The sequence below is a fragment of the Apium graveolens genome, chromosome 1 (genome assembly GCF_009905375.1).
Source record: "Apium graveolens cultivar Ventura chromosome 1, ASM990537v1, whole genome shotgun sequence".
NCBI classification, from domain to species: domain Eukaryota; kingdom Viridiplantae; phylum Streptophyta; class Magnoliopsida; order Apiales; family Apiaceae; genus Apium; species Apium graveolens.
The window spans coordinates 117680568-117695638 of record NC_133647.1 but is presented as its reverse complement, the minus strand read 5'-3'; the positions used below and the strand labels follow the sequence as shown (position 1 = coordinate 117695638).

The 15071-nt window shown below is 32.3% G+C and overlaps 2 protein-coding genes across 3 annotated transcripts; one reads left to right on the top strand and one right to left on the bottom strand.

The window, feature by feature from the left end:
* Positions 1-5067: 5067 nt before the first annotated feature.
* On the top strand, positions 5068-7013 carry LOC141666277 (uncharacterized). The gene is made up of 2 exons (XM_074472270.1): positions 5068-5764; positions 5857-7013. Exons 1-2 carry the CDS (start codon positions 5405-5407, stop codon positions 6460-6462), a joined length of 966 nt encoding a protein of 321 aa, XP_074328371.1. The 5' UTR covers positions 5068-5404; the 3' UTR covers positions 6463-7013.
* A 1958-nt stretch (positions 7014-8971) lies between these two features.
* LOC141666272 (serine hydroxymethyltransferase 6-like) lies at positions 8972-12859 on the bottom strand. 2 transcript variants are annotated; one of them, XM_074472264.1, is made up of 4 exons: positions 11859-12859; positions 10711-11116; positions 9791-9892; positions 8972-9684 (listed from the first exon to the last, which is right to left on the bottom strand). In XM_074472264.1, the coding sequence occupies exons 1-4, from the start codon at positions 12798-12800 to the stop codon at positions 9476-9478; spliced, it is 1659 nt and encodes a 552-aa protein (XP_074328365.1). In that variant the 5' UTR covers positions 12801-12859; the 3' UTR covers positions 8972-9475. The 2 variants fall into 2 exon arrangements, with proteins under 2 accessions (XP_074328365.1, XP_074328367.1); XM_074472266.1 differs by having other exon boundaries at positions 9551-9684; positions 9767-9892.
* Positions 12860-15071: the final 2212 nt, after the last annotated feature.

Genomic DNA, 15071 nt, shown 5'->3' with positions numbered 1-15071 from the left:
ACCGAGTATCAGCCTTCCACAATCTTTCCATTGGACAATAAGCATGAAACTGATTCACGTATCTTCGCACGGAAGCGGTTAAGGAAAGTGTTTGGGATTTCCTGTGTAATAAGTTTTATCCACCAATTCATTATTAATTTTTTTTAATTACCAATAAACTGTGTACAATAACATAATATGGTCAGAAATCATTTGTTGGTAGAATTTAATTTCGAAAACTTACAAATTGTCCATTAGCTATTGTTAGCTGATTCAAAATTGAAATGAACTTTCATCCATATCCGTTTTCTTTGTCTGTAGCCAGATAATAATTTTTTAGTACGTGTTCATAAAAATAATGAGTATTTAGTGTATACCAAATATAGATAATAATTTATAATTTAAAGAAGATACTAGGATATGACCTTGGTATGTAGGAAGCCAGGTCGGTGTTTCTGGTATTTGGTATTCTACTTCCAATCCTTCTCCATCGAATATATTAACAAGAAAGCGTGCTGATCCATGAAAATCAAAATGCAGAATACAACCCTGGTTCTTGATGCATTCAGTTAGTAGAGTCGTGATATCAAACAAAAAACTTTTTTCTCTACTGAAATGCACATTGATATTTAGACCGGTTGGAAGCTTGATCACAACATTATAAGGAATGTCGATGCTTCAATAATTCCATCTGGAATGTCCTGTAACATTCATAATTGTTCATAAATAATGTATTATGAGAGACTTAGAAATTTCATTCTATAATAGTATATTAGAGTATTTTACCAAAACAGCATCGCCAATTGTTTCCATGTTGTAAAGAGCAATGAACCGTGATATATTCGACTGATTAATATCCATCTGATATAAAAAATTACAAAATAATTTGTTTCTGCAATATTATAATTTAGTATAAGAAATATACATGTCACACTAATATATTTTTAAAAATCCTTTTTATTTTAAATTACATCCAACTCCTCCCCATTGTCAACTGCTTGCGTTCTGTTGTGCGAACCTGTCACATATAGGAATAATAGAATTAATCCGAGATTCTATTGTGAGTAACTTACTGTTAGTACTTTCTACACAATGATTCGAGATTGTGGTATTAGCTAAAACCAAATTAGTCATATATTATATGTCACATTACCCATCACATTCTCAAAATCCCAGAATGGTTCTGTCATTGGATATATGGGATATTTTCGATTATTAACCGGTCTCCAGTAATAATCTGCCTCTATTCTGTTGACTTGATAAATTCTTCCTTTAAGCACATTATTCGAATTGAGTAAGAAAACAATAATCTCATATTTCCTCACTTTGTAAAAGTCAACCATGTCATCTAATCCAATGATTGCTCTATCATCTGAATCATATCTTATCATAAATGTGAAGCCATCGACAAATAAATTGTCCAATCGCCCAAGTTCTCCAACATATCCATCCTTGACCAATTTCGGCACCACCTAATACAACAGAATTAGCCAATAGTGTCAATGTGTAGTATATATTCACACATGTACAATGTGCAAGTGTAGATGGTTACATTATTAGTGAAGATACACACCAGATAATGACTATCAATTGTCTCATCGTTAACAATCTTCAAAAAATGACTTTTGCACTTTGCAGCTCCTATATAATGAAGAATATTGACAGTGATGTAACATTTGTGTGTTTATCATCAGGATGAGAAACATTAAAAACTATATTAAGAAATTGTTAGCGTACCTTGACCATTTATGAGTTTAGTTTCTAAGCCATTGAAGATGCAAACATTGACGACATTAAAACTCAAACTATCATTGTAAAGTACCAGTACATCACCAGCACGTAATTCTGTTTCCGTCGCAAACTCCAACAAACCTTTACCCAATGTGCACCTCTCTCCAACCCATTCTACCAGCACCTTCCAGGTTTTATTTCCCAACTTTAAATAAATGTGTGAACCATGTTGCCACATTTTGTACAGTTTTTGCAGTTCTTCTCCCAATATCTGTAGATTCAAGTTTATTATGCATCTAGCACATCAGCTGCTCATTAAAGATGCTGACAGGAAAAAAAATGAATATAAATTAATCATATCTTACCAAGTTCTTCACAATGTTAGAAATACCTTCATCTTCAATACGGATCTCACAATATTCAAGAATATTCATCTTACCATTGAACCGAAAGAGTGAGGACTTTTTATCATATTCTATTGTCCCCTGTGTATCAACATACATTTTTCCTTTAGCTTGGCAAAATCTTCCATTCTAAAGAATTTTGCAGGGTCAGTGTCTGGATAATCACATTCTACTGCATTCTCATTGAAAATTGATGTAATAAAAAGTCCATCCCCATAATAATCACACTATAGTAAGCATTAAATTTTCACTCCATGATATAACAAGAATTTTTCCAACCCATGTACATTCATTGTTTCCGCATTGTACTTTAAACGCCAGATATAGTTTTTACACTTAAATAGTAGATCAGGTCTTAAATTATATCCATGTAGTTTATGAAAAGCATCTAGCACAACCTACGGATAATGAAGAAGAGTCCGGATAAATGTGTCATGGAACTAAGAATTAATAAATCTATCAAATATCTTTAAAAAATGGGGAAAAAGAATATAATATGCATACCACAGTTTCAAAATTATCAGAATCCTTAATTGCCAACATAAAACTTGACAAGATTTTTCTTCTACCTACGGATATAACTTATAAATGAGATAGATATGCAAATAGTATAATATATGTTACAAACAATTGCACTAAGTTTTCTTACCATTCGTAGAGTTTGCATTCCATTCATTTGTCCATGTTTCTGTGTCCACAAACTGTAATTCATAAATAGGAGTTTTGAAAGGTATTCATAAATATACCGGTATAATCTAATAGCAGTTAGTAATTTTATAATAAATTCAATTGGTAATTGATATTGATTTCAATTGAATTATAAACCATAAGTAAATATCTTATTCTGCAATACCAGTATAAAAACTATTCTCTGAAACGTTTAACATAGATTCAATTTGTCTTTGAAATCTATTAAATATCATATAGAACATTATTCTAATTCGGCATATATATATCTCAGTTTACTTTTTTATATGATTATCACTATCCAGCAGATGCATGCATGTACTTAAATTGTTTGCTGGACTATATAAAAATGTAATATAATGCTAACACGAAGAACTTGGAATCCATATTGAATGTTTTGTGGTAAACAAGAACTGTAAAGTTAAGAAATTTACATAAGCATGAATTATCAATTCTCAGTGATCGAAGTTCAATACTTTAATTACATACCTCCGTTGAATTGCCAATTCCTTGATGATCGTTTGCAACACAAAACTCCAACAGATCAGTGTGATTAAGCGCCTCCCAGAAATTCAACCGCGAGTTTTTGCTCACTATAGCATGCAATTGAGATAAAAAGTACTTTTCAACCCTCTTTCTTTTATGTTTATATTTATATAATTTAAAAATAAAAAATAAATACATATTTTTTTAAAAGGCATATTCTAGAATTTAAGGAGAATGAATTTTAAATTATTGAATAATTATTTTTACACATACAAATTTTGTGATAGTGTCGTATAATTCATTTTAAATCATAACTTTTTTATGTTTTATATGAAGAAATTTTTAATTTTAGATTTTAACGAGTATTCGGATTTTATTAAATTGGATTAAATGTTTTACATATAATCCCTTTTTAAAAATTATGTAAGTATTGTAAATTTTGTACTTGTTGCACATTATATAAAAAGTAAATTTATCATAAAACATACTTTTAAAATAAAAAAATAACGGATATTATAAATGTTTAATTTTTTAGAATCACTACAACACTATAAAGATTCACATGTTACTTGATTTTCGTGATAATAATTTTTTTGTTCATTAAGTTACTTTAAACAAATTTGGTTAGCATGCGTAGCGCGTCCGGTAACAGTCCCTGGTATTCTAAAGACGCGAATCTTGTAATAGATCAATTACAATTTCATATAACCTTTTTTCATGAATTATTACAACAATATTTTATTATTAGTCAAAATTCAATTAATTTAACTTCAAAAAGTCAAAATTTTGACATATCCTGAAATTAAACCCCGAAGGGACATCTACTTTTTTTTCAAAATATTATCCTTATATTTTTGAATTGTGAGGTGGGGGTCTTTCATATTTTTTAAAAGATTTAACAATAAAAACATAAATTTGAGGGGATGTTAGAATATATATCTATATATATTTATTTATTATTATATTATATATATTAGGGTATTTTCGGTATTTAGCTTATATTATTTTTTCATATAAGTTTGGACATATATTATAAATTATGTGTTGATTGTAATAATGTTTTACGTTCGTATTATATCTCTAAAGTTAACAATACTGGTAATGGAAACAATAACCAGAAATGCTTAATCAACCTCCTAGAGGGGAAAGAGTATTTCCAATGCAATTCTTGATTATTCATCAATCTAAACCAACACATCTAAAGAAAAAGAAAAGATTAACCAATGTATTGTACTTTCCTCAAATCAACAAGCAATTTACATGGAAGTTGTAAAAGATGTCACTCTTTAAAATAACATAAGCCTGACATACGAACACAGGGTGGGAGATATAGAAAAAGGTAGAGACTCTACATTCTCTCAACACATAACACAAGGAACCTCATCATCATTTACTTCCTTAAATGACCAAACAATAACTTTAATCTATTGGATTTGTTCAATGCCAAGAATTTTAAAAAAATTAAATACACTCCAAAGTATGGTATGAGATAAATATGTATAAATTCTCAGTAACAAAAAAGAAATTGTTTCAGCGAAATTCTTTAGACCAAAGAACATAATCTTAGCATCAAGAATAAAGAGCATTTACATACTAGAGTTTCTAAATCACTAATCACAGTATATATATGCATTTAATGGTGTAAACAAACACCTTTTGTAAACTATATCACATAGTAGCAGTGTAGCACATAATTAAATCATAAGCTACCTTTGGTTCCATGTAAACTATTGGGTAACACACAACTTTTAATATGCCCCTCTATTATAAACTGAGCTCCCCCACAAACACTAAAAACTTGCACCCAAGGCAAATGTACAAAAGTAACAAAACCAGAACCACTTTTTTGCCTTTGTGTACAATGCTTCCCAATAAACAATAATTATAGAAGATTCCCAGTCATCTACTCATCTCCTCCACTCCATTACAAACATCCCCCATAATTGCACCCAACAACCAATTCTTTGCACAATACACAACACTGACCTTCTTCACACAAATTCTAATTCTTCTTACACTTCAACCACAACTTAATAGTTAAAATCCATCAAACACCTTTAGTAGGTGTTTTTAACCATCCAATTTGATCACTTCTTTACAATTCTTCATCTTTCTGCATGATGAATTGCGATTCTTCCTCCACATCTGTTAATGGTTTCTATAGCTTCTTGACTCAAGCCATAGACAATCTTCATCTCTCACTCGCATCACAGAATTTCATGTCTATTCAATTCCTCCAACATGTTCTCTCCACACTCCAATCCTTTCATTCCCAGTTATGTATATTGGTTCACAAACTTCACTTGCCTGTTGGAGAAAAGTGGCTAGATCAATACATGGATGAAACTTCAAGGCTCTGGGAAGTCTGTCATGTCCTAAAATCCGCAGTCTCCGCCATGGAAAACTATTACACATCTGGTTCCAATATTGCATTTTCTCTCAATGATCACATCTTAGAAGCACAACATTGCCGCCAGGTAATTTTACCATGACACTCATCAACCAACACTAAGGCCTAAACATGTTATCAACTAATTAATTTAATCTACACTACAATTTTGTAATACAGGTTCTTCGAGCAATTTCAGGATGTCAAAGGGAGATAGTGGGGTTGGAAGAGGAGAACAGAAGCCTATTAGAGACAAGAATTCAACCACTGTCACTTAAATTCAACGAAAATGTTGGGATTGAATCAAAATTTAATAATTTTAATGGTTTTCAAGGAGTTTTATATGCATTAAAGAACATTAGTTCATTGCTTCTAATGATTTTACTAGGCGCCCTTGTGTATTATCAGCCCGAAACTAGCTTTTCCTCACAAGTAGACTATGAAGGGCACATGGTTTTCGGATCAGCTTTCTTGGTCTCAGCAGCAAGATTGCATCAAAGAGTAAAGACTTCAATATTGATCAACCAGCAACAAGAACATCAACAAGGGATTCTCCTATACGAATTCTTAACGACCAAAGTTGTTATGGAAGATGTAAAAGTTGATTTGGAAACAAAGGTGAAGTTTGAATCAGGAGTTGATATACATGACAATGTTCAGAAGTTGAAAAATTCATTTGAGGTTCTGCAAGCCGGGGTCGAGAACATCATAGTGCAGCTTGATGATTTCTTCGACGAGATAGTTGAAGGTAGAAAGAAGCTACTGGATCTGTGCATTCAGAGGTGAAGATTTAGTTAGTTCTGTGCAGCCACATGTAGAATACAAACCTGAGAAATGCAAGAAATTAACTAGTCATAAAATTCAATATTACATGGTTCTTTTTTCTGGTTTAAAATGGTTTTTATTCTGTTTGCTAGCTAAGGTACCTAAGAAGGATTGAGAAGTTCAAATATTTTATTTTTTAGTATCAAGGGAATTCTGAAATAAAGAGGAATGTGATTCTTTACTTTCAAGGAAAGTAATAATGTATTTCCAGAAAGGAAAGGCAAGGAGAATATGATCCACAGAGATAGCTTGACGAAAAAGCAAAAATTTCCTACCCTAAAAGGACAGATTCTTCTCATGAAAAAGATGAAAAGAAATTGATAGCTTTTGGTAAGGTTCAACAAGAATATCAGAAGCTACAGATATTTGTCATGCATGAAGTAATAGACAGGTTGGCTGTAGAGTGTAGACACATATTTTTGTAATATTTACAAGTTGGATTCAAAATATATAGGAGTAGGAGAATAAGCAACTGTGTCCAGTTCCTTTTTTTGTTGAGTCATCTGTTCTTTGATTTTCTCACTACCAAGAGCTAAAAAAATCTTTAAACGTTCTGTAAAATCTTCGAAACGTTTCAGAATTAGGAAATTTTACGGAACCAAACTAGGAGCAGGGGTGAGGTCCCCTCCCACACTTCCGAGTGAGACATCCGGCATTATTCCTTGTCCAGGGACCCCTTCTACAAATAATTTTCCCTTCAAAGAGATGCAAAATGTAAAGGCATTGTACTAACTAGTTTTTTTCAGATGAACGGAGACTCAGAGAGTGATCAGTGAAGTTGGGGATACACACTTGTCAAAGGTCTCATTTTAAACTTTGTTCACTAATACGAGGACAGACAAAAACACAATAAACCCATAGGAAGAATTGTATAACTTCTCCACTTGACATGAACATGCAAGGTTACCTAGACACAAAAGTTTAGTCACATCAAATTATAGCAAAAAGAAAACAGGAAACCAGGATTACTTTTCATGGGGTTAACACTGTAACAATAGGAGGATCTTTCCCCAATTCCTGGTCTCTTTATTACTATTATTATTTACTAGTTTAAATCCTGTGCGATACACGGATTCCCTCGTTAATATTATAACTTTAAAATATTTATACAATTATATAATAATTATAAATTTATAATAAAAACAATAGAATAAAATGTGGTCTTAATTTAGTAAGATAAGTAGACTATATAATAATTTAGTAGTTTAGCAGATATATAACACTATTTATTAAATTGTAGTTTAACGGATATATAACACTATTTTTTTTTATAATAGGATAAGCTGTGATTATAGTTTAGTAGGATAAGTAAGTAGGCTATGTGCGTAGTAGTTTAATAATTTAGTAGTAGTTTAATAATTTAGTAGTTTAGCGGATATATAACCCTATTTATTTATTTATTTAATAACTAAAATTAAGGAATAACCGTTAAACCAAATTATACCTTATTCTGATTATTATAGTATAGTACAGATTTTTTTAGTTTAAATACAAGTTCTGGCCCTCTTTCACCCTCTTTCAAATATAGTTGTAATAGCAAAAAACTAATCATTCCAATTGCAAATAAGCAAGGCAAAGTAAGCAAAGAACAGCTGATGCATAGGACATACAGGAAAAAGATAAAAAGTTAAATTCCTGCTTGCTTTTTCAATAACTCAAAACAAATAGAAATACAGCAATATTTATTGAATCCCAGGAAGCCTGTTGATCTGATTCTTGCTTGGGTTGTGCTTAAAAGCAATGGTGCTGCTTGTTCTATATAGTAATGAAAGAGCTATCTATCATCTATGTATACAAAGTCTATGATTAATATACTAATGTATCTTAAAACTATCAGGCATATTACCTGACATATTATCTGTCCCCAATGATTTCCCCGTCTACTTTCCTACTATCTGGCTATTCCTCTAAAGAAAGTCTTCTTCATCTTAGTATATAATTACATCTTAATCTCAGTTCAGCCAAATCAAGATACACTTTAGCTACTCAGCCTCAACCCATACAATACTCATAAGTCACAATCTGACTTAGAATAGGTCTTTAAGATTTTATCTGAATTTATCCGCAAAAGGAATTCACTAGTATTTCACTTTATTTTAATAGCTTCACTAAACTGACATTTCCCAGTTCCATTTGAGATTCATGCATGATGTTATCTCATTTTTAATGGGTCTTAACTCGCAACACTTTAGGTATTTGCTTAAACTTCTACATGTGAGTATTACTATTGCAGCATCTAAAAACTAGCGTCATAGATGGGTTTATACCCTACTTCCCAAGAAAGGTTCAATGAAGTTGATTAATATTATTTTGTGAAGAAATGTGCTTGAATATTAAAAACAAGTATTTTGGATGAGAGAAAGCAAACTATCAAATGATCCTAACAGGCTTCCTTTCCGATATATGTGTGTGTGTGTGCTCCCGGATCTGCTGTACAATCAAGAGAAGACTAACAGAAATCAAACAACAATGAACAAATGATCTCCTTCTTGTTGTATTATTATAAAGTGTAAATAGGCAAGTACTAAAACGAACAGCAGTAAATAAGCAAAGAACACCATTACTGATCTGATGTTTGGCTTGCCGGATCAAGCAATAATAAATAGGTCCCATTTTCCCTTTACTCAGTGCTGAATTATACTCTACAAGATCTCCAAAAATATATTTAAATGTGTAACAAACTTTTAGAACTGTATTCACAACTACTCTAATAAACTTCTTACCAACCCAGCATAAGACATTTGTCATGCAGCAGCAGCAGCAGCAGCTAACTAATCCACCATGCAGAATTTTTACAAATATGGTAGCACCCCCTTATATAGACCGCAAGCAGCAGTTTGCTACTTCTGTAACAATTCATTATGTACTGTGCATCATAGGGCCAACACAAGACGATCCACATTTTCACATATGACCATATGCGGTTTTGCGTTTGTTTGATGTTGGCAGAAGCCAGTTGCTTTTAGGAAAAGTATCATACATCAAGCCCAGGTAATGCAAATTGAGTAGCAAAATTTTCTACTCTGGTCCGAAGTTCAACAATGTCTTTGTTGCTCTGAAGCCCCATTATGGAAGCTTTCTGCCTCTGAACCAAATTTGCAATCTGAGCAGCCCTGAATAAAAAATCAGCAATAATCTCGAAATCTGACTCTAAACAACCTCTAGAAGTCATAGCAGGAGTACCTAATGAACAAACACGAAAAAGTAATGCTTTGTAAAACAAGAAAGCGCAACAAAACAAGAGAGTTAATGGCAGGCCATTTACCATAGGAACGAGAACTTTACGTACCAATTCTTACTCCTCCAGGTGTAATCATGCCTTTGTCATCAAAGATGGCAATTTTATTAAGAGTAATGTGACAAATCTCACAGACTTTCTCAAAGCTCTTGCCTATGCCAAAAAATATAAACAGAAAAGATAAGGATACAATCCATTTATAAAAAGCCTAGCTACATACACAGCTGTTACACATCTAACTACAATATTTTGAAGGATCCCATGGTACTACTCTTCGAAAGGGTTTGTGGTGTTCAGTATGGAACATAGGTTGCATATGGAGCATCAGAAATGAAACAGGGGACTTTGATATGGTTTGCAACTTATGGGGGATGGCATGGAAACAAGCAACATAAAATTGCAACCACAATAAACAAAACTGCAAGTCCAATTATCAGGATTAAGGCAAAAATCATTGGTGAGGGCATGCACACGAACAAAATTACAGAAAATTAATTTTTTTGCATTGCAACGAATTAATTAAAAAATTTGTTTCCACATCGAATTAAATAAACACGTGATTCAAAAGTTCAGATGCATAGAATATTGCTTTCTAGTGAAGAAACTAAGAACACTACATGTTTTACATATCAGTTACTTAAAGCAGCATTGAATGTTACTTTTTTCTAGAATAATATATATTTCACAAGAAAGTGATGCTCCTCAAATAGTTTTAATATAATTTTTCACAAAAGGGATAGATAAGTATAAAATATAAATATTAAATGGATAACCAGATGTATAACTTTTTCAAAATTTTCACAAGCAGAATTAATTTCATAAAAAAAAGGACATTAGTCACAACAACAGATTTGTTAGATCAAAATTTAAGTGTTTGTAACAAAAAAAATTGGAGCAGCACATAGTATCCAGATTAACTAAGGTCAAACTCAAAGAGAAGAGCGGTAGGCCTAGTTAGGAAAAGATGATACCTGTCAATCCCAAATTCCTAAGGTCCCAAAGTAACAAATGATTATCAGTGCCTCCAGTGACCAACCTACAGTTTTTATCTATTAAAGCAGATGCAAAAGCCCGAGCATTTTTCTTAACCTGTTGCATATATGCCTTGTACTCGGGAGTAGCGACTTGTTTTAATGCTATTGCAAGGGCAGCAATGTGATTATTATGGGGGCCACCTTGGAGGGATGGAAAAACAGCAAAATTAATCTTTTCCTCAAAGTCGTATCTGTCACTACCATCACCTTGATTCAGAACCAGCCCTCTTTTCTTTGGCTTGGAGCCTTTTCTGTAAAATACAATACCTCCTCTGCGACCTCGAAGACTTTTGTGAGTTGTTGAAGTGACAATGTCGCAGTACTCAAAGGGGCTTACGCACTCCTGTAAAAAATGAACCAAGCATATGTTTGAATAATGTAAGCATCAAATAAAAGCTTTCAACTGAACATAACTACATAAAAGGGCCAGCTTCTGGATATTATATAATCAACACAAAAGTTATATTTTCTTTTCCGAAGGAGTAGCAATTTTTTTTATAACTTTATTATCATGAAATCCCATATACCATGAGGTATATCAATGTAGATACGAGCAGGCACTTCTATGGACAATGATCTCTGGTTATAATGTTATATTAAAGCGACCTAAATTTTTTATAATCAACCTGTTTTTTTAATTTAAACCAGGACCAGACCATCTGTACCCTTCAAATGACAGTGGTCGAACATTTACCAAAAAATATTAATACAGATATTTTATATCACCAAAACATTTGTTTGATTTCCCCACTATGATAGAGGGCATAGAATTATATTGAAACATCCGAATATGCAATAAGAAACTAGGTATAACATGATGGAGTTACCAAAAAATATGCGTACATGATAATCCACTACAACCAGTTAAATGTTAAATTATTTAATTAAGTTATCCACCAGTTTCCTAATTACACGAGACAGTTGTCATAAATTTAAAATCAAAATCAACCATATACCATATGATGACAATACAGTGAAGCTGTCAACAAAAAAACAGATTAATAAAATCAACAGACTTTACAAGAAAGGCATCAATCAACAAGATATACGCACAAACTTTAATATGGTTTAAGGAAAACATTCACCTTTGCTGCAATTAGACCACTAATCTGAGCCATGTCACGCATTAAAACTGCACCACACTTGTCCGCAATCTGTCTAAACCTCACATAATCCCACTCTCTCGGATACGAACTCCCACCACAAATCAATATCTTAGGCCGAAAATCAATTGCCCTCTCTTCAAGCTTATCATAATCCACAATCCCAGTCTTCGGATCCACCTTATAAGGCAAACTCTCAAAGAAAATAGACGCCCCCGAAATTTTCCTCCCATTCGGAGTATAATAACCATGACTAGTATTCCCACCAGACGGTGTATCCAATCCCATTATCCTATCACCAGGCAATAACAAGCCCGTAAAAACAGCAAAATTAGCCGTTGTACAAGAATAGGGCTGCACATTAACACCCCAATCCTCCAACTTCAAACCAAAAGCAATCAAAGCCCGATCTTTACAAAGATTCTCAATTTCATCAATGTACTCATTTCCACCATAATACCTAGCTCCACACATTCCCTCCGAGTACTTATTCGTTAAATGACTACCTAACGCTTCCACAACAGCCCGACAAACAAAATTCTCCGACACAATCAACTCAATTCCCTTAAACTGCCTATCCTTCTCCTTGTCAATAATACCAAAAACATCAGGATCAGCTACACTTAAACACTGATTCCCCCACGCCTTAACCGCCTTACGCCTTAACTCTAAACTACAATGCTGATCAATCGAAACACAACGTCTCACGGAAGAAGACAAACCCTCATCATCTTTTCTTCTTTTCAAACACATTGGGTGACCAAGAATCCTAAACTCCTCTACTACTTGATCACTATCTTTCTCATTCACACTTGTGGGGTCCATTAATTGGAGAGGAATTGAAAATGGGTTGGAATCAATTTCATTACAAACACTGAATTTAAGCTCTAAATTGAGATTTGATTGGGATTGAGTTGTATCCATTACAAACCCTTAAAATCCCCCAAAATGGAATTTTGAATACAGAGAGTAAATTAATAACAAAGTGAATTTAATAATAATAAAAAAGGGTAAACAGCTCATTCGACACGGTCCAATACCAAAAATTTAATTTGGGTCACCACCCAATAAAATTTTCAATCAAACACTTAAATAATAAAAATATTTCAAATAGTTTACTTCCGTTATTGTCGTTAAATTGACTAACGAAAAAGTGACAGGTAACTGATGTAATATCAAGTTTAATAGCAAATTAATCACTGAATTTCGTATCTTTTTCAATTAGGTTACCGACTAATTTTTCCAAAAATCTAAATTGATTAAATAACACATTTTTATTGATTTTTTCACATCGGTAATTGTATCTGACGGATAAATTTTTTGAATGTATATTTTTTTTCCGAGTAATAACACTTTAATTAAAAATTTTACATACTTATTTTTTTAATATGCTTGAATATCAATATAATCAATTTTTTTGACCTTACAAATTTATTTAAACATGTTTGGTCCAATAAACGGTACATTTTGTTACAAACTTAAAGCATGAAACTTATAGAGAATGATTTTTTTTAAAAAAATCACAATCAATAAATTTTGGTTTACGATTTATTTTAAGTGATTAAAATTAAAGAAAAAATTAAAACAAAATATACCTATTAAATTTATTAAATAGTCGATTTTATTTCAGAAAAAGTTAAGATCTGTTTTAAATTTTTTTTAACCATAAAAATGATAATTTCTGGATAAACTTAAAGTACGAAACTTATTGTGAATAAAAAACTCCACCCAAAAAGAATAAAATCAATAAATGTTGACTTACGATAATTTTTCTACGAATTTGTTTGAGTGGTTATTGTATAAGAAAATGTTAGGTAATAAATATAACACATGGGGTGAACATGGGGTGAATGTGTTTTAGTTATTTTTAAGACTTTTTAAATGTTTGTTAGTTGGTGAACAAAGCAGATAAGAAATGCAACAATATTATGATAACTGAAAATAAACAGTACATACAAGATTTCAAAACTCACTTAATTTTGTATTAAAATGAATCTAGTATTTTGCTACAAATCCTGTGTTCTCTGTAAGTAAAGAACCCAGCTTCTTCCGTGAGAGAGTTAAAAGAAATTCTAGATCTGTTTTGTTAGGCCCTTAATCAACTGTAGAGGGGGCGGGGGTGAATACAGTTAATACAATCTATTCGACAAAGTTTCAACGGAATCAACAGTTTTTATATTAACTGGTAAAAACTTATTACAAATGTACTCTCTCGAAAGGATGAACAATTATCCTTGAGAGCTGCTAGGTTATGCGAAAGTTATAACAATGTCGCAATGCATATAACATGAACCTAATATGTGCTTTATATAGAGCACAACTCCATAATGTATAAGAAATCCTATTATATCAACAACAAGGAAACCTGTACAATACTTCTGAGACAAAGTCCTTCACCGCCTTGAGTTCATGTTTCCTTTTTCTTATTGAAGATCAACTGATGTGACAAATACTGATTACATCATCCGTTGACATCATCATCCGTCGATATCATTATCCGTGGATATCATCATTTGTTGATGTCATCATCATCCGTTGATATAAGTTCTGATGTGAACTTTTGATAGTTTCTACTTGATATCATCAATTGCTCATAACATATTTGATACAATTAAAAGCAAAGGACCAGTGTTTACTTTATCGATTAGTAAACACAAGTTTACACAGCATGTAATAGAATATACTAAACCCTACTTTAAGTTATCTCTAAAGCTTTCCATTTTTGGCTTAGTGTACCTTTGCAAATCATGTGAATCTGTAACTTTCCTTTGTCAGTTAATCTTGGCCTTTGATCTTGTACTCTTCGAACTGCTTTTGTCGACTTTTCAATCTAAGTGATTAGATCGTTTGTTGATTGATAATCTTGAATATTTAACTTGTCTGCATTCTGTACTTGAGCTTCATATCGAGATCTTCAGTTTGATCTACAGAGAACTGACATCTCGATAAGTATAATGGCTTATCGAGATCTCTTAGTTCTCTATAAGTGTTTTGACTTGTCGAGGTCTCTGAGTTCTCTATAAGTGAACTTGGCTTGTTGAGTTCTCCAAACTTCTGCATGTAGAAATGACTTGTCGATATCTCTGAGATCTCTATAAGCATTTTGACTTGTCGATATCTCTGAGATCATTAATGATAATTTGACTTGTCGATATCTCCAATTTTCACATCTTCATTTTGACTTGTCGATATCTA